Here is a 24656-nt window from a genome sequence, read left to right as displayed (position 1 = left end):
GGTCTAGGTTTGTTTTCTTTAATAACGGACGTATTTATGCCTTTTCCAGGTCTTCAGGAAAAGTTCCTGTAGTTGAAGAGTTGTTGATGATTCTTCCTATAGGTATGGCAGCAGAAGTAGATAAAAGAATGTTCTTGAAGATGTGTGGTGGACAAGAGTCAGAAGGGCATCCGGAAAGCCTGCTTGCTTTAACCTTGATCCATAAGTTCACCTTGTGATATTTGTTTGAAGTACTGTAGAGGTTGGGTTGGTTTATTCTCATAGGGGATTTTAGGAAAGGGATTGGTGCTTATGGTTTTCTTCTGTTTTAAATAGGAGTCCAATGTCTCTGCCTTGGTTGTGTAATGAGTTGCTAGTTTGTTAGATCTTGAGTAGTGGGATGACTTCCTTCCATGCATTTAGGTTTTCGCAATTTATTGAGAATTTTATGGTTGCACATTTAGCATTTAGAATTCTTTCCAAATACTACCTTTTTTAGCTTTTGTGATTGATGATTTGTATATTCTGTTAAGTTTGGGTAGCTGCAGTTTATCTTGAATGTTGTTTGTTTTGAGCCACGTCTGCTGCAGCCTTATGATTTGTTGCGTTATCTTTTTAAATTCTCTGTTTCTCCAAGGTGTTGGTTTTCTTTTGTCTTGTTTAGTTTTTCTGAGTGGTATTAGGATATTAAAAGCTTCCTGTAGCCACTCATAAAGTGTTGGAACAGAATTAATTGTATCTAGATCTGTGTTGGCTGTTAGTTGTGTTTCTAAGTCATCAAAGTTGAGTTTGCTCCATGGTTGATAGGTGCATCGATGTAGGTAGTTGTGGGGTGTGTTGATTTGTGGTGCTTTTTGTCAGAAAGTTATCAAATGGTGGTCGGACCATGTGATTGGCGTGATGCTAGCAACGGTAACTAGTTCAGGCTTAGCAAAAATTACATCTAGGATGTGTCCAGCGATGTGTGTGGGATTGTGTATAATATGATGTAGGTTCAATGCGACTAGACCAGTGGTGATATCTTTTGGATGGGGCATATTGGGTTTTACTGAGGTGTGTTGCTTGTTTGAATATAATAGCTAGTCCACCTCCTCTCTTGCCAATACGGTTTTGTGTGATGGTTTGATAACCCGGAGGAACGGCTTAATGCAACACTGGGGCCATTTCATCTCCCAACCATGATTCTGTTATGAATAGTAAGTCAGGTTGTGTCTCTGTGAGTAGGGTGTAGATGTGGTTCTTGTGGTTTGAGAGTGTTTGAGCATTTATGAGCAGGCAGTTTAGAAAAAGTGTGTTAGTGGCGGTGTTGTTTTAGTTAGGAGAAGGGTGAGCAGTATATTTTGAGCTTGTACCAGGTGTGTTGTTAGTTGTGATAACTGTGTGAGAGTCACAATAATATTGTTTTTCAATGTAGTGTTCCTCTTCCAGCAGGCATAGGAGGCATTTTGTTGGGTCTGTTTGTGTCGATGGTGGACTTGGTGGCTAACAGAGACATGAAGAGTATACTTTGTTGTAGGGTAGCCTTATTATGTAATAGACAAGGGGATGCAAAGTTGTTAAGAGTGGCATGTTGTTTATTTTGTTTCTTTTGTTTGTCTGTTTAGTGTGGAAGAAGTATGGGTTAGGTGTGGTGGTGGAGCACATGGATCATAATGTAAGGCTCTATATTGTGCAATGGATGAGAGGTGGGTGAATGCATGTTGATGTGCTGGGGTGCTTGTAATAGATGTTTGAGAAGAGTAAGATTGTAGGGGTAAAGTTCAGGATTTGTATTCTTTGTGTAGTCATGAGGGTGGGAGAGGGTGTGACGAAAGTATAATGAAAGTTTGTGTTATTTTGATGTGCTGATGTGTGTGGTCTGTATTGTTTTTGTGTAATAGTGAGAGGGGATATTAATATAGTGGTTTTCTGTGAAGGATTTGTATGTGAGTTAGTGATGGTGAGTGGTATTAGAGTATTACAGAGGGTACTGTGTTTTGGAGATGAGTGTATGAGGTGTGCAAGAGGGGATGGATGTGTGTCAGGTGTGTTTGTGTTAGTTGTGATGACTGGAAGCACAACCCAACCCTAAAAACCAGGAACCAATATGAATCTCAACCCTAGTACCAATCACAACCCCAACCCCAACCCTTAAAATGAGGAACCAGTAGGAATCTCAACCCTAGTACCAATCACAACCCCAACCCTAAAAACCAGGAACCAATAGGAATCTCAACCTTAGTGCCTATCACAACTCCAACCCTAAAAACCAGGAACAAATAGGAATCTCAACCCTAGTACCAATCACAAACCCAACCCTAATCCCTAAGCCAACAGAAAGACCAACCCCAACAACCTATCACAACACCATGTGCAACAACCAATAGAAACCTATATAAGGGCCGTTAACTGAAGCCGCTGTCCCTGTGGGAAGGGAGGAGGGAGCTGCTGCGCGATTCAGAATCTCCTTGGATACAGACAGGTTGAATCCACACTACACTGAAATACTGCTTGTCGCTCACTCCAAAATTTGGCTTTTTCAAGGCAAAAACAGGTGATACAGACAGTTTCTAATCACAATTTAATGCACAGAAACAGATTAAGCAGTCTCCTAAACACACTCTGGTTAGCCACTGAGGTGTATGTAACCTGTTTACTTAAAAAGAAGGTGGTGCTTTATGCAGTATTTTGCAACAAACTAGGAGGGAAATTTCAAACAGTCACGGCTAAAAAAAACAGCACTTTAAAAAGGCCTAGGTGCCTGAAACACAGAGAGTCTACAGTAAGTAGGCACGGTTAGCAGCAGAAAACACTTTTAAACAAATAAGCTTTCCTAGAAAAGCCTGGGGCTGCTTACCTAGGTCTCCTAGGAATCCTTGATCACTTGGCTGTATTAGGACGCAGGGAAAAAGCTAGGCTCACAAAATGGAGGTGGCTGTCTTGGGGTTCCCTCCACAAACATTAAAGGGCCAGCGCAGGTGTGGGAGGAGGGCTCAGGTTGCCTGGGACTCAGAGAGCCAATTAGCAGGCCCCAGCCTCTGTGGGAAGGGAGGAGGGAGCTGCTGCTCTATTCAGAATCTTCTTGGATACAGACAGACTGAATCCACACTTCCAAGCTAGCAGAGTCTACTTGCCAGGTAAGGGCGAGATTGTTAAAAAAACGCTGAAATATTTCTTGTTGCGCACTCAGAAATTCAGCTTTTTCAAGGGAAAAACAGGTGATGCAGGCAGTTTCTAAACACAATTTAAATCACAAAACAGATTAAGCAGTCTCCTAAACACACTCTGGTTAGCCACTGAGGTGTATGTAGCCTTTTTACTTAAAAAGAAGGGGGGGTGGCTTTATGCAGTATTTTGCCACAAACTAGAAGGGAAATTTCAAACAGTCACAGCTAAAAACCTGCACTTTGAAAGGGCCAGGCTGCCCAAAACACAGAGAGTCTACAGTAAAAAGGCACAGGCAGGAGTAGAAAACACTTTTAAACAAATAAGATTTCCCAGAAAAGTCTGGGGCTCCTTACCTAGGTCTCCTAGGAATCCTTGATCACTGGGTTGTATTAGGGCGCAGGGAAAAAGCTAGACTCACAAAATGGAGGTGATATTGTTATTAGCATTGGAAGACACAGTGAAGGCTTAAAAGAGAAAAGCATGCTTAATGAATAATTATTAAATACCTATTGAGAAAGTCATTAGTGTTCCAGATTGGGAAAATTATAACAGTCTATGGCAGTTACTTGTTTTGCCTATCATCATAAGTTACTACCGTTCTGCATGCAGGGCAGATATCCATTGAGTGTCGCAGGGCCCCGGTCATGTACACTCTACAGCATGCACAGAAACTGGCCCTTGTTTAACTAAGACTTATCGATCAACCCAAACATCTGGGCCACAAATTAGCCGGTGGGGGTGGTGAAATATTTAGTTGCAGTGGGCAGCCACACCCCGCCCATCATGTTGATATGATTTCAAAATCATGCAGGCAGAGAAGAGATCTACCTGGTCTTAAGAGGCCCCCACCCCCTGCATGCCACCCTGCTCAACCACCACAGGGTCCCTTAATACTCATTACATCAAAGAGAATCTCGTGCAAGTGCACCTGTTGACCGCCTCTCCCAGCTGCTTGGCCGATGGCCAGGAGCGTAGTCTCCATATATTAAGGTTCTGGCAACAGGGAACATGTCGGGGTGGCATCCAAACAACGCGCATCTCCTGCGTCATCGGGGCCCCACCTTCCCAAGTGATGATGGCAGTTGTAGGCTCATGGATATAGCCTTCATGTTTCTAAATAGTAACTCCTGTACTTTGCCGAAAAGTACTGCGGGGGTCCCCTGAGTATCATCACATGCCCATTAATAGTGGGTCACGCCTGGCCATTCTGCCCCTAAGAATCAGTGCTCCTAGAAGGAGTGTGCCCAAGGAATACTGATGAATCATTTTAACTAAGTGGTAATGGAGATGATATAACCATAAAAGTGTTTAAGAAACGGATAGCAAATGTGAAAGACAGTTGAATATTAATGAAATATACCCTAAGTTACTTCGGCCCCCATCGACCCCAACTATACTAAAGCCTGAAACATTAATTTGAGATTGCCTTGCTTCACATATCAAAAGTCTGTTATTCGTGAGCCAAACCATATTTGTACAATCGTAGAAGGGGACAGCTATAACTTTCTCTGTAATGAGGACCATAGGATCTCGTCATTAATTCCATCTTTATCAGTATGCATTCTTCACACCCATCTCTGTCCGTACCACAAAAATAAATTGTGTCATGTCTGATCATGTTTGTTTCAGTTTCTCTATCACAAACCATTCCATGTCATCTGCAATATGATTTTTTGAGATAAAGTGGTTAGTGAGTCTGGTGGAGGCACGTTTGCAGTGGATCGTGCTCCTATGTTCACAGATACGAGTTCTTACTCTCCTAGTTGTCATCCCAATATATTTCAAACTACAGGGACAAGTGATCACATATACTACGTTCCTGCTATTGCAGTTCGAAAGGGAACCTTTTGTGTGTATTGTTGCGTTTTGGGAGCACGTGGAGAAACATATACCTCTCATCTCTCTCTCTGTTTCGAGATTGTAAAAGCTGCAATGATTGCCACTTGTGGGGTTGATAGAATTTGTTCCTTTGGGAGACCTCGTTTTGTACATCCCAGACCAATTAAATAAGTGTTCGACCAAATACTAGCAGACAGGTGATTAACATGGAGAACTTTCTTCTAGCAGGCATCCACCAAATAATTCAACCCTTCTGAGATTCTCTTTGCTTCATTATAGTCCACCTCCACAAAAGAAGTTCCAAATTTCTGGAGTCTGATAATAGATGTGAAATGTCCTATAGTCTATCTCATTGATGGAGACAAGGAGACAGGATCTCAGTGGATCCAGCATAATAACCCTCGAAAAATCTCTTTAGTGCCTGGGATCGGAGCATGACATTGACACCTGTAGATATGACCAAAAAATGAATACAAAAGCCTTAAAGACACCAAACTTTTCATGGCCATAGCCTTTGATAAAAAAAGAGGCTGACCAAAATCCTGACCATTAGTAAAATCACCATTGCCTCATTGTTCCATGTTCCATTTAAGAAAAAACATAAGAAACAGCGCCATGAGTCCCTTCATAGATCTTCCAAAGACAAGTCTCCAACATCAGTAACCCCTCAACCAATCTCAGACGAAGATCAAGAAGTCACCCCAGCAATGATTCCGACTCCACCTTGATCAGTGCCAGCGCTCCAGTGCCGGCGATGCCATATCCTGTACCATCTCCAATGGATCCACTAAATCCTGTGGTATTGTTTATTCAACTCTAGGATGATACTGTGTACCCTACCTTTTCAGTTCGGGTAAGGAGCTGAGTCGATTTTCCATTGGCATGCTTAGCATCTTCAGTAGAGCCATGGTACCATCTGGTGCAACTTCAGGCCTCATGGGTACGCTGGTCTAGTCATTGGAAGGCGTTCCTGTGCCGTACCAGCAAGCACCCTTCTTACCTTGTTTACTGATGGCTCAGGATCCCTGGTCAATTCTGGCTCTGGCACCCATGTCTCCAATGTCACAAACAACGCCGCCTCACCTGGTTCTTCCATCGTCATCAGAAGGAAACTCCCTACCAGCCCCACAACGACTGGCTCCACAGCTGACGCCACTGACACTTCATTCGATGCCACGTGAGCGGCAACCTGCTCCACAAACATCACTACTGACACCACTGCGACCTTGCTGGCCAGGGTGCATTACGATCTCATAGAGAAGCGCAAAGACTTTTCCTTTTAAAGGCAATGTTTTTCAGGAAGATGTAGGTGATGACTATACACACCTATCAGTAGCCCGTGACTTTGAAGGTTTGAAAGTAGTAAGCAGTCTGGACACCTCCCCAGAATAGGAACTCTTGTCCCCTACAGGTCTTAACACTGTCTCATTCAGTGGTGTAGAAAACAGCAGTAATGTTGGATTTGCCTCTCTCAACCACCAAATTGAAGTCTAACATTCAGCATCATACATCTCAGAACCTCTGCTGCCCTTTTTTGAGGCACTGACAGAACCCGTCCTAGCAATATTGGACACATCCACCACTGCTACAGCTGTTTCCAGATCAATAGCAAAAGTTACAAAGCAGCTCCTGGAGACCCAGATTTCCTATTGTCACATCTGTGTCCAGAGAGCTTTCAGTCTCTTGATCATTAGAGCTTTCAGTTCTTTTCCATCTGCTCCCTTTGACAGGGAATCCAAGGAAATGGAACAGTCTGCAAAAAAGACCTTCTCATCTTGTAGCATGGCTTTTAAATGCTTCAATGTGACCTGCTTCCTAGGCGGAAATATTCATGCTTTGCTAGATTCAGCACAAAATATCTTACCTAAATTGTTAACAGAAGACCAGACTAATTTTTCCGAACTAATTAATGATGGTCAAGTGGCGGATAGACAAGTCATACAATCACAGCTTGACACTGCTGACTCAATTGCAAGAGCTGTTGACACATCAATCCACCACCATGCCTGGCTAGGAAACTTTTTTTGTTCACAAGGGGTGCAAAATACTCTCATGGATTTGCCATTTGACGGTTCATAACTCTTTGGCGCAAATGCAGATTCTGCTTTAGAACGATTTGAAGAGAGTAGAGCCACGTCACTGTCACTTGGCCTTCAATCACAGACCAACAACTACCAGCAACTTAAAAGATTTAGAGGCTTCGACAGGGGCTTCTCATTTCAAGGATGTCAGCAATGTCCAACGCAACAAACACAACAACAGTCATCAAAGGTTACAGAGGGTGTACTAGAGAATGACAGTGAGCCCTCTTTCTTCCTCCTCCTCTTATTCAGCCTTCACAGGAAAGCAACCCTAGTGTCTCCTTCTGGATCACACTCTAGTAGTGCGGGGAAGGGTGTCTTAATTTCCACATCGATGGAGGTGCATAACATAAGGGTATTACTAAGTGTGAATAAGGGGTATACCCTACCCTTCTGACAATTTCCTCCATCTCCACCACTGCCAATCACACCCACTGCCTCAGGAACACCTACATCTTCTCCAGCATAAAGTCCAGTCTCTATTCTCACAGGGTGCAGTAAAGTTGGTTCCAAAGCAGGAACAGGGTCAGCAATGCTTCTCAGGGTATTTCCTGATTGTTAAAAAAGGTGGCGGTTTGTGTCCGATCCTGGATCACATGATTCTGAACTGGTTCCTCAAGCCGAATTAGTTTGAAATGCTGCCCCTAGCTGAGATTCTTCTAGCATTAGAGGTGGAAGACTGGATGGTGTATGTTGACTTACAGCATGCCTACTTCTATATTCTCATTCTGCAGTCACACAGGAAGTATATTCACCTCACAGCAGGATCCCAACATTACCAGTTAGCGGTCTTTCCGTTTGGCCTCACTTGCAGGCCCTGGAGTCTTCATGAATGTGATGGCAGTGGTAGCAGCACATCTCAGAAGATTGTGAATTGTGATATTCCCTTATCTGGGCGACTGGCTCATAAAGGCCAGTTCCCTAGAGATAGTGTCTCACCACTTCTGAGTAACATCCCAATTGTTGTTCCTACTGAGCTTTTCAACAACAAGCCCAAATCTCACTTGGTGCTCTCTCATCGCAACCTGTTCATAGGGGAGGTACTAGATACTAATTAGATCAACCCTTCCTTAATCTACAGAGACTATGATTCAGATACTTCAAAATTGACCAACCATTCTAGTCCTGATCTATAAGCATCCTTCAAGGTCTCCAGGGACACTGCAGTGGGTTTACAATAGCGGATGGAAACACCAACCTTTCTCAAGGAAAGCAGTTTCAACCTCCTCCAGTGGTGATAAGTGATTATGGATGCTTCCACTTTAGGGTGGAGAGCTCATCTGGAGGAAGTGGAGATCAGAAGCCTGTGATCTCCTATCTCCTGAAGAACAGATTTTACACGCCATTCTGTTGGAATTAAGGGCAATACGCCAAGCTCTAAATGCTTGCCTCTCTACACTTCTCGGACAGTCCGTCCAGGTTCCAGTGGCCAACACAACTGCAGTGTGATACATCAACAACCAAGGGGGAATGGGGTTGTCTCTTCTCTAGAGAGAAGCTCTGCAACTCTGGTTCTGGGCTCAAGACACCAGATTTGGGTTGTAACAAATCATCTAGCCGTAGTGCTTAACATAACTTGCAAACAGTCTTTATCCAGAAGTGGTGCTAACTATCTTCTGTATATAGGGGACTCCTCAGATAGACCTCTTTTACACTCAGAAGAATGTACACTCTCCTACATTCTGCATCCTCCAGTATCCAATGGAGGGAGCATTGGGAAACATGCTTCTATTGAGGTGAAGCTCTCAGCGTTCCCTCCCACACCCCTGGTTCCTCGGGCTCTGAGGAAGATTCACCTCAACCAGGCACAAGTAACCTTTATTGCACCAGACTGGCCAATGAAGGGTGTGGTATGCAGACATCATTCAACTCTCCCCATGCCCTCCGCTCTGTCTTCTGAATAGGGCAGACCTAATCTCTCAAATGCAGGTGCAGGTTCTATACCCCCACCTCCAGACCCTCCACTTGCATGCTGGAGATTGAATGGGGCAACCTGAGCTCCTATTCACTTTCTCCTGAAGTGGTGGATGTTAATTTAGTTTTCAGAAAACACTTCACTAAATCCATTTAGGCTAAATTTGTCAAACGGAGGATAATTCCTTAGAGCCTCTTTACAGTCATCTGTCTGATATTCCTCATTTTGCTCTTTAATTTGCCGGACAGGGCTGAGCAATTGCTACAGTTAAGGGTTATTTATCAGCCCTTTAAGCTTTTCAGTGTTTGCCAAATCATCCACCCCTGCTCAAATCTCCCACTGTTGAGAGGTTTATTTATTGAAGGGCTTTAAAACACATTTCCTTCCACACCATTTATAATGCTTCAGTGAGGTTTTAAATTAGTCCTTACATTTCTTATGTGTTCACCATTTGAACCCCTTTACAGCTGCACAGCATTCCCTTATGGCTGGTCACTTTTAAGATAGTTTTCTCCGTGGCAATCACCTTGGCCATTTGAGTTAATGAAGTCAGAACCTTAAGTGTAAAACCTCCATACATCTCCCGATTCCCTGTCAAGTTAGTGTTGAGAACCAGGGCTGCTTTTCTACCAAAAGTAGTTACTCCATTTGACTTAGGACAATCTATCACTCTGACCACGTTTTGTACCCTCCTCAACATCCTACTAATGAGGAGGAAAGACCTCATTGTCTCGACCCCAAGAGAGCTATAAGCTTCTTTGTGGATAGAACACACAAATTCAGGCTTGGTGGTCAACACTTCATTCCATACGCTGGAAAAATGAAAGGCAAGGCAATCCACAAGCAAACTATCTCTAGATGGATTATACTTTGCATCTAGATCTGTGATGCCTTGGCACACAAGAACCTCCAGAAGGTATTGTGCACATTCTTCTAGAACAAAGTCATCCACCTCTGCTTGGGGTGGAGTGGTCTACCTGTGAATGATATCTGTAAAGCAGCAACCTGGTCTTCCCTTCACACTTTTGTGAAACAATACTTCATGGATTCTTAAAGGAGAAGGGATGTACACTTTCTGTTTTGCAGGCTTTTTTGGTATAGACTGACCCACCCCGGAGTATGGTACTGGTTGAAGATTTTGTTCAAGAGGAGAGGAATGTGCTGGTAGATGTATTCATCAGGAGAACATGTTTCTTACCTTAGGTAATGCTTTTTCTGCTGGATACAGTATTTACCTGCAGATTCCTCACCAACACTCTCCTTCCTTGTTGCATGTTTGAAAATACCAAAATAATCATGTTCATCAATGTATCTGTTCATATGTATAGATGTTGTCTGCAATGAAAACTGCACCTACACTTTTGATGTTAGTTTCATCTATTCACCTCGAAGGCACATTTAAAATAAAAGTGGATAGAAACTGACATCATTACACTGGCAGGAGAGCGTTATGGCGCCTGTGACTGCATGTGGGGCAGCATGCAGAACCGCCTTGAAGCCGGTGCTCCCTATTGTTATGGAAGAGCTATTGAAAAGTTAACGGGTCAAGCTGGTGCATGGGGATATTCAAAAGGTGAGAAATCTGGATTCACATCTTTTTTTTAAAAGGGTTAAATTCTCAGTAAGTCTTGTTTTTTGTCACAGCTTGACAAGTCATGTTCTTTAGTTGATGGCTGTTTGGTTTGAATTGCAGTATTTTCCCTCTGTGCCTTGAGTTTTTTTAAATACATGTTGTATTCTCATGAGGAACAATCAGTAGTTGACATGTAAGAGTATGGGGACTTTTATTTGTCTTAATTTGAGGATATTGTCAATGCGTGACCTGCAATATACTGGCACAGTCACTGTTGGATATACTTAAGGGTCTGGAAACTGCTTTATTTGACTGCCTTAAAAGTTTTATCCTTTTCCTGAGTTGGTCCAATAGTTGACCTATGGTGTTTGAGTAAAGCTGTTGAGTCAGGAAAGGAAGTGGGTTAATTATATAGTGTATTTATGTTAATTAAAGTGAAGGCTGATGCAGCCTAAAGCTTTTCTTGTGTCATACTTTAGGAACAGATGATTAAGAACAAAGGTCTGGTTAGTGGTGGCCAGGATAGAATCATCCTTGCCAAGATGATAAATCCTTTGTGTAGTCCAGTAATAACACCTTCATACTTTTAATCCATAGGATAAACGTAATTAAATATTCTGCATCAATTAAATTGGTAGATCGGTACAGCTTGCTGTCCACTGTTTTGTACTTCTGTGTACATCAATGCTTACCAAGTTTAAACAAAATGTGAGGAGCCTTAAGGACCACCAGTGTGCCACACCCAAGGTGGCTGCATTCTAAAGCAGTTCCTCTGCACAGCATTATCCTGCAGTAGAAACAATGTATTTATGTGATGCTGCAGACCTTGCTGTGGCTGAAATTGTGAGCTAAGCCCACCACAAACTGGTAACCTGCTGTGCATGGACATGCTGGATGATGCAGAAGCCTGGTTGGGAGCCTGAATTGACCTAAATGATGAGCTTGTTCCAGCCTTCTACCTGTGACCACTCCATGCGCCTCATCAGCAGAGCAACGTGTGATGAAGCCAACAGATCACAGTGTGGCTAATCGAGCACCTGGGATAGCAGTGTCTGCTCCTAGCGGATCAGTGAGCACCTGACCCTGGATGTGTGCTAACATGCTGCTTCTTCTCCCCATCCTCTTCTCTTGCTCTCAGCTGCTTACAGCATGAGAGCGGGGTGAGGTACAGTTAGCTCTAAGGGAGTTGCGGACAGTAAGGCTAACTAGTTTTGACCCATTGAGTGCTAGTACCAGTTGTGGCTGCAGTGGAGTGAGTGGCACTTATGTTTCTTGGCTCCGCTGCTTTTACCCTCTGCCACTGTGTCAAGTCCACCTGGGAGGTGTATAGTTGGGGTAGTGTGTATGTTGGATCCAGGGGACTTTGCAACCTTTTGAATTTGCAATTCCTTCTGGCTGGAGCCCTCTGCTTTTTGGATGTTTATGAAGTGTGACTGGTGGCCATATTGGATGTCTTTGTAAATGTTAGCAGGGAAGGAGTGGCCTCCGTTAGTCTGATTTTCTAAAGTAAGACCTATTTCCTATGTTTTTGTGGCTTGATATGAATTGAAGAAAGTAGTATTGTCATGATGTTGAGAGAATAAGTAAACCAGATAAGGGAAGGAAAAAAGGATCTACTTGATTAATTTGCAACACGCATGACCACCTGTAATGAACCTGGCATTACCCCATTGCACAGCATTGTGGACCGTAATGAGTTACCACATCATCTGAATCTTTAATCAATTTTGCTAGAATTTAAAACTGATGCCTTGGAGATAATTTCCTCTCTGTGTGGCCCTGATGGTAAGGGGTGAGGTCATGTATTTCAAACTTGACAAACATGGCCAACAATCAGGTGAGACTAAGAAACAAGTGAGTCAGCTGAAAGATGCCATGAATCCAATACCGGCAGTCATCTGTAAATTGTCCAGGAAAGACCAGAAACGTGATGGCATGGTGTTTAAAATTGTAGTGTTATAAGACACACATATATTACACCCGGGACATGTCGCCTTTGGTAAAGAATGGGTATGCCATTGCTGTTTTTCTCATTTTCCACACACTCCAAGGAGTACTGACATTGGTTCATAGTAAGCTATATTTTCTGCTGATTAAGGCCTATATAGATTCTGAAGTGAGGTGTATAGATACAATGGGGTCATCTTTGCACTAATTGTTATTTCTCCAATATTGGATCTTTCATAGATTCACATGCTTGACTCATTCCTCGTCGTCGAAATGGGAGTCCCACAGTAACTTATTAAAGCAGTATATATATATATCACTATCATAGGCTATAATGGCAATGAAAAGGTCAGTTTAATAGCCTAACCATGTCCTTTTATAAAAAAGGAAGGAACTTGAACTATAACCAATCAGGCAACACCACCCTCTAGAACACTCCCAACAGAGGCTGGGTCCCTCAGATTTTCTACCGCACGTCATGTAAAGGGAGTCTCCCTGAGCTCTTCTCAGTTCTTCAACTCTTACTTCTTTTTGGATCATCTAAGATTATATTTCCTGTTTCATGTCTCCAACCCTGGCTCTAATATGTCAGAGCAGCAGAAAACAAGGTAAAAGACTACATAAATATGTCTAACCTTTTCCTCAAAAACTCCCACGTTCTGAGAGATGAGGCTATTATTGGGACTACAGAATCTTAAATGAGTCACTAATATAAGGGCAGTGAGGATTCAGTAGGGGTCAGAGGGAGACATTGCACCAGGCTCCCTAGAAGGCACGCAGAAAAGCCATAAAAAGACTTACCATGAGTCATCATAAGGCACTTCTCACAGAGAGAGAAAAAATTTGAAAAGACCCTCAACTCCCTCTTCAACTGACAATACATCAGAGATCCTTATAACCATACAATGGGGCATCTAAAAACCACCTGTAAAATCATCATTCACAAGAATGACTATGACATAGTTGATGACCATGTCAACTATTATTACCTCATCTATGATGGCCTCATCTACGAAGGGCCTAGTCTACAAAGGACCTCATCTACGGCGGCCTCATCTACAATAGTCATCTACGATGGTCTCATCTATGACCGTCATCAATAGTGGTCGTCTACGAAACTCATATATATTGACCGTCTACAACAGTCATATACAGTGGTCTATGATGGCCTTATTCATCTACAATGGTCATCTGCTACAGCCTCATCTGTGATGGTCATCTACGATAGTCATCTAAAGTGGTCATCTACGATAGTCATCTACAGTGGTCATCTACAGTGGTCTTCTATGACAGTCATCTACAGTGCTCATTGACGACCACTGAAGATGACTGTCCTCGACGAGCACGGTCATCTACAGTGGTCGTCGACAATGGCCATCTACAGTGCTTCTCTACGACTGCCATCTACAGTGCTCGTCGTCTATGAAGGCCTCATCTATGTTGTTTCCCTACGACTGCCTCATCTACGATAGTCATCCACGACAGCCTCATCTATGAGGGTTGTCTATGACATCCTCATCTATGATGGTTGTCTACAGCGGCCTCATCTGTGATGGCCGTCTACAACAGCCTCATATATGATGGCAGTATCATCTATGACGGTCACCTACGGCGGCCATGGCAGTATCATCTACGGCGGTTGTCTATGGCCGCCTCATCTATGATGGTCGTCTGTTACATCCTCATCTACGATGGTTGTCTACGACCGCCTCATCTATGATGATTGTCTGCATCTGTCATCTATGACGGCCTCATCTATGATAGTCACCTATGGCGGTCTCATCTACGATGTCTGTCTCTGACAGCCTCTTCTGATGGCTGTCTACTACGACGGCTTTGTCTACAGTGACCTAGTCTATGGAACCATCAGCCTAATTGTTTACACCCGCCTCGTCGAACTTGATCACAATAAAAATAAAGCATTTACGGTGGCCTTGTCTCTGTATGCTTTCTTGACGACGGCTTTATCTATGACTGCATCCTCTATGAAGGCCTCGTCACTGTCAAACATTGTCTACAAACGTAATTGTCAACAAGAACAAAACACAAGGATAATTCAATGTCGAGCATTAAAATACCAATATGAGCATGACTTCAACAGTCAATATGTTGAGGGGCAATATATGGAGCAATTACACCACTCCGACTCCAAATGCAGAGCATGGGTCAGGTCCATGTAGCTCCAGTACTAGAGCGTCAGAGCATATTACATCTGGTGGATACCCCCACCAGATTAATTTTGGTGGTTTCCATACCCTTTGGAGCGAGACCCCAAACACTTCCTGCTTCCTGTAGCAAACAAGAATTTTTGTTTATTTTTTTAATGATTTTAAAAAGGAAAGATGTAAAACCTATTCCAATTGCTGAAATAGCCAGTAGGAATTACAATCATGAAAAACTCTGTCATTCATACTCCCGCCTAACCAGTAAGGACACTTTCTCATCTAGGTCCAGACTACTGTACGGGCTGCCAATTCAATGGCAATACGGGGCAAGTATAGCCACCAGTTGTGGTCAGACATGGCCACATAAATAAAATATTTGCCGGAAGATTAAGAAAAAAAAATGCTGCAGTAGGAGGGTGAGATGTCGGCATAGATTGTGCTATAGATAAAGCTTCAATAGGATTCCCTCAAATGGCAGGGTCAGTGGTCCTTAGAGGCTATGGTTCAAGGCCACAACATTTAAAATTTGAGGTTCAAATATATCTAATATTTTTATAGTACCATGCCAACGCTGTTTGCCAAGCACATTGACAACTCCTTGCAAGCAGTCAAGGATGACTCTTAACACTGCACAATCTTTTCGGGCATTACAATTTCAAAAGAAACAATCTTTAGAGGGACCCAAGAAAGAAATGTATCCATTGATGAGTATCTGACTTGGCAACCCTCTCAGTAGCCAGTAGGCTAGCTTATCTACAGTGACAATGTTCTGGTGCTGATTACACCATCCAGTGAGAAGAACATTTCCAAAAATGTTGTCATCTATGGCAGAAAATAGTATTAGACAAATAAGTCCTGGATCTCGTTACATATAGATATATGTTGCAGTTCACCTAGATTCCGCCCACTACTCCACCAAAACCTCATCACCATCACCTTTGGAAGGAAGTGCTAACTTCGTAGACCAAAGGTTCCATAGAGAAAGGCCCACGTTCTCAACAAGGAATAGGCTTCTATTCTTGGTTTTGCCTCATAAACCAGAAAACAGAGAAGTGTCCTTCCATTATACACCTCCAGAAATGAACAAGTATTTCCGGAAACAATCCTTTTTGTGTGGTGTCCTTCCGTGCAGGATTTATATCTCTTGCATTCCCACCCACTCAACAGAGTTCTTCCATTTGGCTTCAGATCAGCTTTTTCAGGAAGGGTTTCCCCAACTTCGACAACTCATAAAAACACCAACTGCATTTCAAGCATCAAAGGCCACAGAGGCTTGCCTAAAGTTGTTTCACAAGCTAAGTCTCCTTGTGAATTATCGGAGATAATCACCTCCTCCATCAAAGCAGATACTGTCTGTTCAATTAGATTTTGGGCATCAAATCCTCAGCGATCAATAGGATCCCTCTTGTACACCTGAAAATGAACACCTTACAGGAGCAGCTACAAGAACAATAGATTCAATCAAACAAATCATTTGAGTACCTGGTAAATTTTCACATCGGTATGATGGATGCTCTAGTCTGGTAGTCTCAGGCTACAAATGCTTCCCCGGAAAACTGGGTTAGTCATCTGCAGAACCTCTATTTCAAGGAAAGTGGTCTTTGCTTCAGAAGAGTATACATATTACTCACCTAGACCTCAAAACCATCTGTTCGATCTCCAAACGTTCCTGCCAATGTAGCAGAGTCTTCAGTGTTAGCTACCAGGACAATACCACGAGCATGCAATACGTCCCTGGACTAGAAATCTCATAGCAGACATGCTAAACAAAACTGGAAACAGCCTCCAAGAAGGGGAATCTGATAATTCAGCTCTAAGTATGATCTTCTCATTCTGGGGCAAACCGGCTTTACATCCCTTTGCAAGAAACGAAACCTGCAAATACCAGTTCTAAGTAAGTTGCCACTCACATCCATGATCTTAGAGGAATGCCTTTCGAAAGATGGTCCAGGATCTATACCTATCCTTTTTCCCCAATACATTTAGTACCAAAGATTCTCACTGAGAGGAAAGCAAAGCAGTGTTGTCTTTTTCTGATAGCCCTCAGGTGGCTAGCACAACGTTGGTTCGCTGAGCTTCTCCTGCTATCAGAATACAACCACATTCATCTACCAACATTCTATAAACCTTTGACAATCAACTAAGGTCAGGCCCTTCATCCTGACCTGAGTTTGCTCCTCTCATGCGCACAGCTCCTAATTCCCATCAATTCAAAGATCTCAGTATTCCTCAGGACTGCAGGGGTTTTCTTGCCTAGTCAAGGAGGAAGCGAAGATAAAGACATGTATATGTTAATGGAAACATTTCTGACCGTGGTGCCAGAAAATCAAACCTACATCCTCTGCTAGCATAATCTGGCAAATAACTATCCTATCTTCTCGCACTAGCTCAGTCACAATTGGTACATGCGTCCATTAAGGTACGGCTTACAGCAATATCAAGATATAGCTGTTCATCACAATTTCTTTTTCTACTCTTGCAGAATCATCAAACAGTTCAGAAAAGATAAATTCTGTGTTTTCCTACAGAAAGGGCTGCTTCCTCGATTGGCACCAGAACATACTTCTATTTCAACTCATGAAGAGTTCAATTGAACCCATTCACAGAGCACACATCATGGAAGGTCATCTTGTTACTAACGCTCACCATGAAAAGTAAGGTAGAGGAGATGCAGGCTTTCTCAACTCAAGAGCCTTCTTGCGTCTTACAGGCAATTTAGTACTTCTCTGAACCAATCCACAGATTTATTTCCATGGTTCCTTCAGATTTTGCCTCAATGAACCTATAATATTTGGACTTTTCTTCTGAATTCAACATCACCAGCTGAGAGTTCTATTCATACTCTAGGTATAAAGTGATATATAAAATTTTGACTTACATCCCACTAAACAACTTATGTGAACTGACCAACTGTTGGACTTGGATAGTCACACTCATAAGGGTGCTCCAGTCACAATGGCAACCATCGCTGCAATCCAGCTCTGCCACTCAAATACCAACAGTCCACTCACAGAGAAAAGTACGGTGCAACCAACTAACCTCCCCACACTGGCACCAATCCGACGGGTGTGTGTCCCAACTCAGGTCTCGGCCGACAGCTGCGTCTCTCTTCTGGCAGCCCCTGCTGCCCCGCTCACCCCTGCGCCTCACTCCACGCCGTCGTCTTCAGATCCGCTGCCCGATTGCACCGCCACTGCACCTTCCTTTCTGCTGGCTGTGGGCCTAAAAGCCCTCGGTCCCGGCCCAGGCCAGCAGCCGCCAATTCCGCACTCTGTCCGTCCTCCACTGGTGCTCTGGCGGGGCCTTCATATGCCCAGACAGGTGCCGGGCATCAAAGCGTCAGGGGCCCGACCGCGCCCCGCAGCATGGGCCCCCTTTCGCCTGTCCACGCGCTGCCCTCAACCCCAGCCCCCACCCCTGTCCTCGCTCCGGGGGAGGGAAGGAAGGGGGAAGAGGGGAAGCCCAGACGCCCCCTCCCTCAGGCCACGTTGCTCGAGGAGCCCCCCACTACTGGGGGGGGCGCCGGCCCAACGTACCGGGTGCAGGCAACCAGGCCCAGCAAACAGGCCCTTCACTCGCCGGCCACGGCTCAGGCTGCCTCCTGCGGCCTGGGCGGAATTCCTCATGGCCGGACACCCCCCCCCGGACCACCCGCGCAGGGTTCGGGCCTACTGCTCGCCCCTGCCGCTCCCCGACTCAAGGGGAGCCGGACGGACTCAGAAATGTCTCGGGCGGCCGGGCCTAACAGGGCGGATGACGGAGGGGTCCGGAGCACTCGTAGAGTGCGACCGCCGTCTTGACGCCCTTAGCCACACCTTTTATTTTTTTATAAAAGGACATGGATAGGTTATTAAACTGACTTTTTCATTGCCATTATAGCCTATGATAGTGATATATATACTGCTTTATTAAGTTACCGTGAGACTCCCACTTCTGGAGAACTGCATTTGCAGGTAAGTAACTTATTTTCTTATGCCCATAACCTAGATTCCCCAGTTGTCAATAAGGATGTGTTGGACTTATGTACAGGTTCTGTAGGCTTGCACTTTATATGGCCTGTGAACTTTAATATTGTACTGCAGTTTTCTCCCAACAGGTCCATCATTACTGCCTGATCCATTTTTAAATATGTTGCAAATAGTCAACAACTGAGGCAGTTAGGTAAAACGATTCATGCCTGGAGATACTCTAAATTCAGAGTGGGGTACCTAGTTTACATATTAGTCATCCACACAATTTTTATCTTCCTGCATATGTTTAATATTGGTGTCCGAAGGGATAACACACTGGTTGGAGAAGATATACATCTAAACCTGGTCTATAGTTGGTCATTCAGAGGTGGTGGCTAATTTGAAGATTCCATGAGTTAGACGTGTATAATTTATTTTTCTAGTTAATTAAAAACAGCTGATGCTAGTGTTGCTGCTTTTTTTATGATGTGCCAGCTAATTTGGCATAGTGATTTATGTGTCATGATAATCTCCTGTATAATTCCAGAATTACCAAAGCAAACATTAAAGTTCCCATGTGATGTGGAAATAGAACTCACTTTCCATGCTGTCTTCTCTAACATAATGCACCTGTATGCCAAACTGAAGTGGATACCCCCTCATATGACTGACGTCCGGGTTCTTCTTTACAAGCCTTTGGTAAGTTAACAATGCTTATTTCATCATTATTTTTCTTTTTTAATATTTTAACAATAGTAGGCTAGTAAGACTTATTATTATTATTATTATTATTATTATTATTATTATTATTATTATTATTATTATAGTAAGACTTACAGTCATAGGTTTCATTTTTGTCTCCCTTACTGTTTCATAGGGATCTTTGTGTAAAGTATTTAAGCAGAGCATACGCAGTAGACAGTCACACAAAACGCAATAACATTACACAACCAATTATTAAAATAAAGAGAAAATATTTAATAATAAAATAAGACCAGAACAACAAAAATCCAGTAATGGAACCCAGAGATAATTTTTAGTTTTTGTTTTTTTAAGGAACTCTGTCCCAAAATGCACAAAGCGACAGTGGTAGTCTATGGACGTGGTACGCTGAGATCTAGGCCTGATTTGAGGCTAAGTATGAAGGAGTCACAGTCAGTTACAACAAAGGAATTGCTCCTGGTTAAAACCTGGAAGCCAAAAAAAAAAAAAAAAACACCTACACCTAAAAGAGACTTTGTCATATTTTTTTTATTAAGAAAAGGTTGTGTATCATTTACTGTGGAAGTGCTGGTCATATACCTGCCACATGTTGATCCCACCAAATGTTTTTTCAGAAATGCTGGAGACTTTCAGGTGGACAATTCTGATAGTCAATCCGATCTCATGGAACTGACAGTAGTTTTTCGTGGAAGATTCCCTTTGGTATGGAGCAAGAATTTTCACACCTTTCTAGGTGTTTTCCTGGTGCAAAGTCCAGTTCACGTTCATTTGCCACTGTTCAGCTCAGAATCATTGGCAAAAGGCCTCTTGCAGCTTGTTGTGTCCCTGTAGCCACATAAGAGGTCAGCCAGCTAACCTTTGGAGTCCACTTATTTGTCCTGGGTATTAAGAGGAGCAGCTTCAGTCCTTCAGGGCTCCTCACAGGTCACAGAGGTATGTTCTTCTACAAGTCCAGAAAGTGTTAATTTTCATCTGCCTATGGGGGGAGAAGGGGACGACTCTTGGGAACTCCCTAACAAATGGGATAAAGGTTTCCAGGGGAGACCCAGCAACATTTTCAACAGTTCCTGTCTGCCCCGCTGTGAACTACAGTCTCCCTCAATCTCCAAATCCAAAATGGGGAAACCCTTCTCCCCCTATGCAAAGCCTGTGTGCCCGAAAAGGTGTATGTAGCCAGCGTAATGAGAAGTCCCTTTCTCTGTGGTCACTCAAGAAAGTGTTCTGAGGAAGGCTGAGGGTGGGTCCTGATTTTTAGTTCTTATCTGCCTATGGGGGAGGAGGAGACGTCTCCTGGGAACTCCCTACCCAATGGGGTAAAGGTTTTCAGGCGGAGACCCCACCAACTTTTTCAGCAGTTCCTGTCTGCCCCTCTGCAAACAAACCTACATGTCCCTCACTCTCAAAATCCCAAATGGTGAAACCCTTCTCCTATACAGAGCATGTGTGCCCAAGAGGTGTAGCCAGGGTAATGAGAAGTCCCTTTCTCTGTGGTCACTCAAAACTATTTCTGCAAGTACCTTTCCTCCCATTGGGGTTGGTGCCAGCCTGCCAAGGGGCACAAAAAGCTGTGATTTGCCAAGTGCCACCTAACATTTGCTTGTGACAGGGCAGGCCCCTTTGAAATTAAGCTCCTGAACCACTCCAGCTGGTCTTCCTATCAGAGGAAGAAAGCACCTTCCCACTCCTATGCCATTGTCTCTGCTCTATGAGCATTTTTTACACCTAATTCAGGCCATGATCAGTTGGGCAGCTTTGTGCAGGGGAAAGGTAACTTTTTCAAAGATACGCTTCCCATATATTAAATACAAATCTCCCTTTACCATTACATTTGAATCTTAATAACTGCAAGGATATGTCTTTGAATGAAGTCTGTAGCTGGTACAGGTCAAACGTTATAGATTAAAGTGTGCCAGCTACAGTCTGCCCAGTGACAATGTCTTGGGCCTAGTCACAAGGAGAATATGCCATTACTAATGTGACATACATTTCCCTCTTTAATATAATGCACAGTACCCTGTGAGCAGCAATATGTGCTTGCTGGTGACTTATTTAACATTTAAAATTGGGGTTTCCTACCTGTCAGAAGGATGATGTTGACAAATATCTACATTAGGGTTCAAGTTGCTGCTATCAAGGTGCACAGAATAAGTCTGAAGCCATGTTGTCACTGCCAGTGTAGTGGATTCTACAGGTGTTTTTTGCCCCATATACCGTGGCCTTATGTACAATTTAAATGTGCTTATCTGGTTTTAGGCAGATTTCGACATAATTTAGGTGTCAGGGCATATACTCTAGGTTCTGGATAGCAGTTTCCCAGTGTTGGAGTTCAAAATTACCAGAAGGTGAGTCCCAGAGAAATTAAAAACTGAAGGTGACCACCTAAATAGGGGTCACTTTGCAAAAGCAGCAACAAAGCTGGCATAGTTAATAAAGGCCCTCAAGACTGTATTCCTTTTTTGAATTGCCAAAGACAGTGTGAAGCTGCATTGCAATCTTGATCGGACATGTTTAACACAAGATACGCTACTTTATTTTAGCATCTATCAGAATTAGAACCAAAATCTAATCTTGTAAACTATTTGCCAGTGAATCTTAAGGGCCCACACCAGTCCACCTATAGTAATTGAAGACAGGAACATGGTACAATGGGACTATATTGATGCAAAAATAAAGTTGAGAAGGATGTTGGAGAGTCTGTTTAGACATAACTGTAAGATCCGTCTAGATAGCAAGAAAAAAAACGATATTTAGGAAAACGTCCGTTGATTTCCAAAGGCGTACTGGATACCAAAATTAATAGGACTCTCACCGATATGTCAGTGCTGAAGGTATTAATCACTGTCCATCACACCCCAATTGCTGCAACTTTGTCCATAAAATAAGAATCCCTTTTAAGGAGGGATCACACCAGAGGAGCCACTTTTTTAAGGACCCTGAACTCGAAGCATTCCACTAGCTCTCTTCAGAATTATACAAAATGCAAAGAGCTCCATAGCAGTGGCTTGCGGCGGCTTCAGCATAAGACTGTGTAGAAGTAATGTGCCATAATGGGCCAGCACACTCTCATGCCTATGTAACACATGCATTTCTAAAGTAGCGATACTGGAGAACTGGAAGGGTAGCACCACTATTGCTCATGATGACCCAGCTTCTTACAGGATGATTGCCGTTCAGGATAATGCTGGTAAAATGTTTACACACAATTGGATAACTGGTGATGCCAATCATCCTCATTAGTAAGGCATAAATTAGGTTTACAGCAAATAGTTTCTGCCAAAGTGTGGATCTGATAGTAATCTCATCCCAGTATTACATTTCTACAGTGTATATGGAAAATGCCCATTTGCCCTCATGTTAAAATTGTAAAAGAGGAAGATAGCCCTTGTCTGGTACTGCAGACTGGTGGTCTGATGAGAACAAAACCTGGATGCGCTCCAAGGAGAGTAAGTGGTACAAGTAATTGATATCATGATAGAGACTTCTAGTCACAAATTCCTCATATTTCGAATAATCCCCAGGTATCAAATCCAAAAACCTTTTTTAGTTCCTCTGCATGCCGTAAAGCAGCACAGTGAGGATCTGCACTGACACTGTTCTGCTCCGGACAGATATATTGGGCCTACAGAGATGCCACTCCTGCATGCTGATGTTAGTTCTGTTCTTTCTGCACCTCTAGACATGGATCTGGAGCTTCTCTTGTCTCTCAAACACAGCTTTTTGTCAGCTATTTCTCCAAATGTTCCTTAGTGTGCAAGGGATATTACCCCCTCAGACAACAGATTGTATGCCCTGCAAGGCATGTTGCAAACAGGTTTTCTGTGGTCTCTGGGGTCAGGCAGGGAAAGTGAGGCAAAACTTTATATCTCCAAGCACAAGAAGAAGCAGTGCTGGGCCGCTTTAAGTCAAAAGCTTGTTTCTGGTACCACTTCAATTTCTCCTTAGGTAAGCATAAGAAGTAGAAGCAGAGTTCTGCTCTTTCATGCCATTCCCACTCCCCTGACGGAGCATGTGGGCAGAACCACCTATTCCTGTTGCCAAAGTCTGCAGACTTCAGAGTTGATTCCATAGCTGTTTCCAGCACAAACCGATTTTCTGATGCCTGTAGCCATGCTGCTCCAAATCAGAGTTTCACAGACTCCCTGTTGTCCCTGACAGGACAAACCTGACCAGCAACACAACTGTACTGCCTTCGCATTTACCCATCCTCACTCTCGCACAGCCACTGTGCCCGCCGTGTGGTGCCATGGGTAGCAGCTGGGCATGCACACACTTTCGTAAGCACTCCAGTACCTATGTTGGAAAACGGCCGGGGTACAAGTTGCACACCTAGGCGAGTGTCACTTCCAGTTGAATGGAAGGATGGTGCCGGCATTTTCCCACTGTGCTTCCGGTAGGGAAGTGCCCAGGACTGGTAGGCCCTTTGCAAGAATCAGCAAAACATCCTAGAAAAAAGCGCAAAATTTGGGGTAACCACTACAACCATGTGTCAGTTCTAACACCTTCCTTCTAGCCAAGCCACACTCCTTACATTGTCTGTTTGGCATAGACATCGACTAGTATCCTGATCAGGGTGATGAGTTCGCTCAGCCCTATGCTGATGATATTTGGTATGAAGACTTGTAAGATGCTAGTGAGCTAAACACTATGCCAGAGTCTGCCCTTTTCTCCACTCCTGGCCCAGCCACAGACAGATCTACGTTATACACCATGACCATCCCACACCTTCCCTCAATGAAGGTGAAAAACAATGTCCTAACGGAAGTCCTGCAGCCTAGCCAGAAGGCTTCTGAGCCACTCATATATTTTGACGAGTCTTTGACATACACTGTAGTAGGGGCTTGGGCTAAGACTTGTACCAGCCATTCGGTTAAGTGGCTGATTGCCAGATGCCATCACCGTGCTTCAAGCAGGCCTCCACAATCTGTGCCAGTCGCATCACTTTTCCTACTACTACCCTGACAGGGAATCAAAGTGTGTAGAGACATTCTTTAAACACCTTGTCTCATCCTCCAGTTTGACCCTTCAGTCCATTAATGCTTCTAGCTTACTCTGCTGCTACACTCATGCCCTCTGGGACTAGGTGGACCAAGCAGTCCCATGTGTTCCTAAAGATTTTCGCCCTGTTATGTCAAAGGTCATTGAGGATGATCATGATCAGTTTTGCCATTTGCTGCAGTGCGTGGCTATGTTCACCTGAGTTCTTGGGTGATGTCTGGTCCTCCCTGATGGACATGCTGTTTGATGGGACTCACCTGTTCTGGGACAAGGCTGATTCTGCCCTTGAATGTTTTAAAGAGAGTACAGCACCTGCTCGCTCTCTGGGCCTTTCCACCCAGC

The 24656-nt window shown here is 43.6% G+C and overlaps 1 protein-coding gene across 3 annotated transcripts in view; it reads left to right on the top strand.

The window, feature by feature from the left end:
* LOC138283857 (mucosa-associated lymphoid tissue lymphoma translocation protein 1-like) overlaps positions 1 to 24656 on the top strand; it is a 977541-nt gene that overhangs the window by 914946 nt on the left and 37939 nt on the right. For all 3 annotated transcript variants that reach the window (XM_069222019.1, XM_069222018.1, XM_069222020.1), the window contains one exon: positions 19144 to 19295. In XM_069222019.1, the coding sequence (XP_069078120.1) occupies positions 19144 to 19295 (152 nt within the window). The remainder of the gene's footprint in view (positions 1 to 19143; positions 19296 to 24656) is intronic.

The sequence above is a fragment of the Pleurodeles waltl genome, chromosome 3_1 (assembly GCF_031143425.1).
Source record: "Pleurodeles waltl isolate 20211129_DDA chromosome 3_1, aPleWal1.hap1.20221129, whole genome shotgun sequence".
NCBI lineage: Eukaryota > Metazoa > Chordata > Amphibia > Caudata > Salamandridae > Pleurodeles > Pleurodeles waltl.
This window is presented reverse-complemented; position numbering and strand designations above follow the sequence as displayed.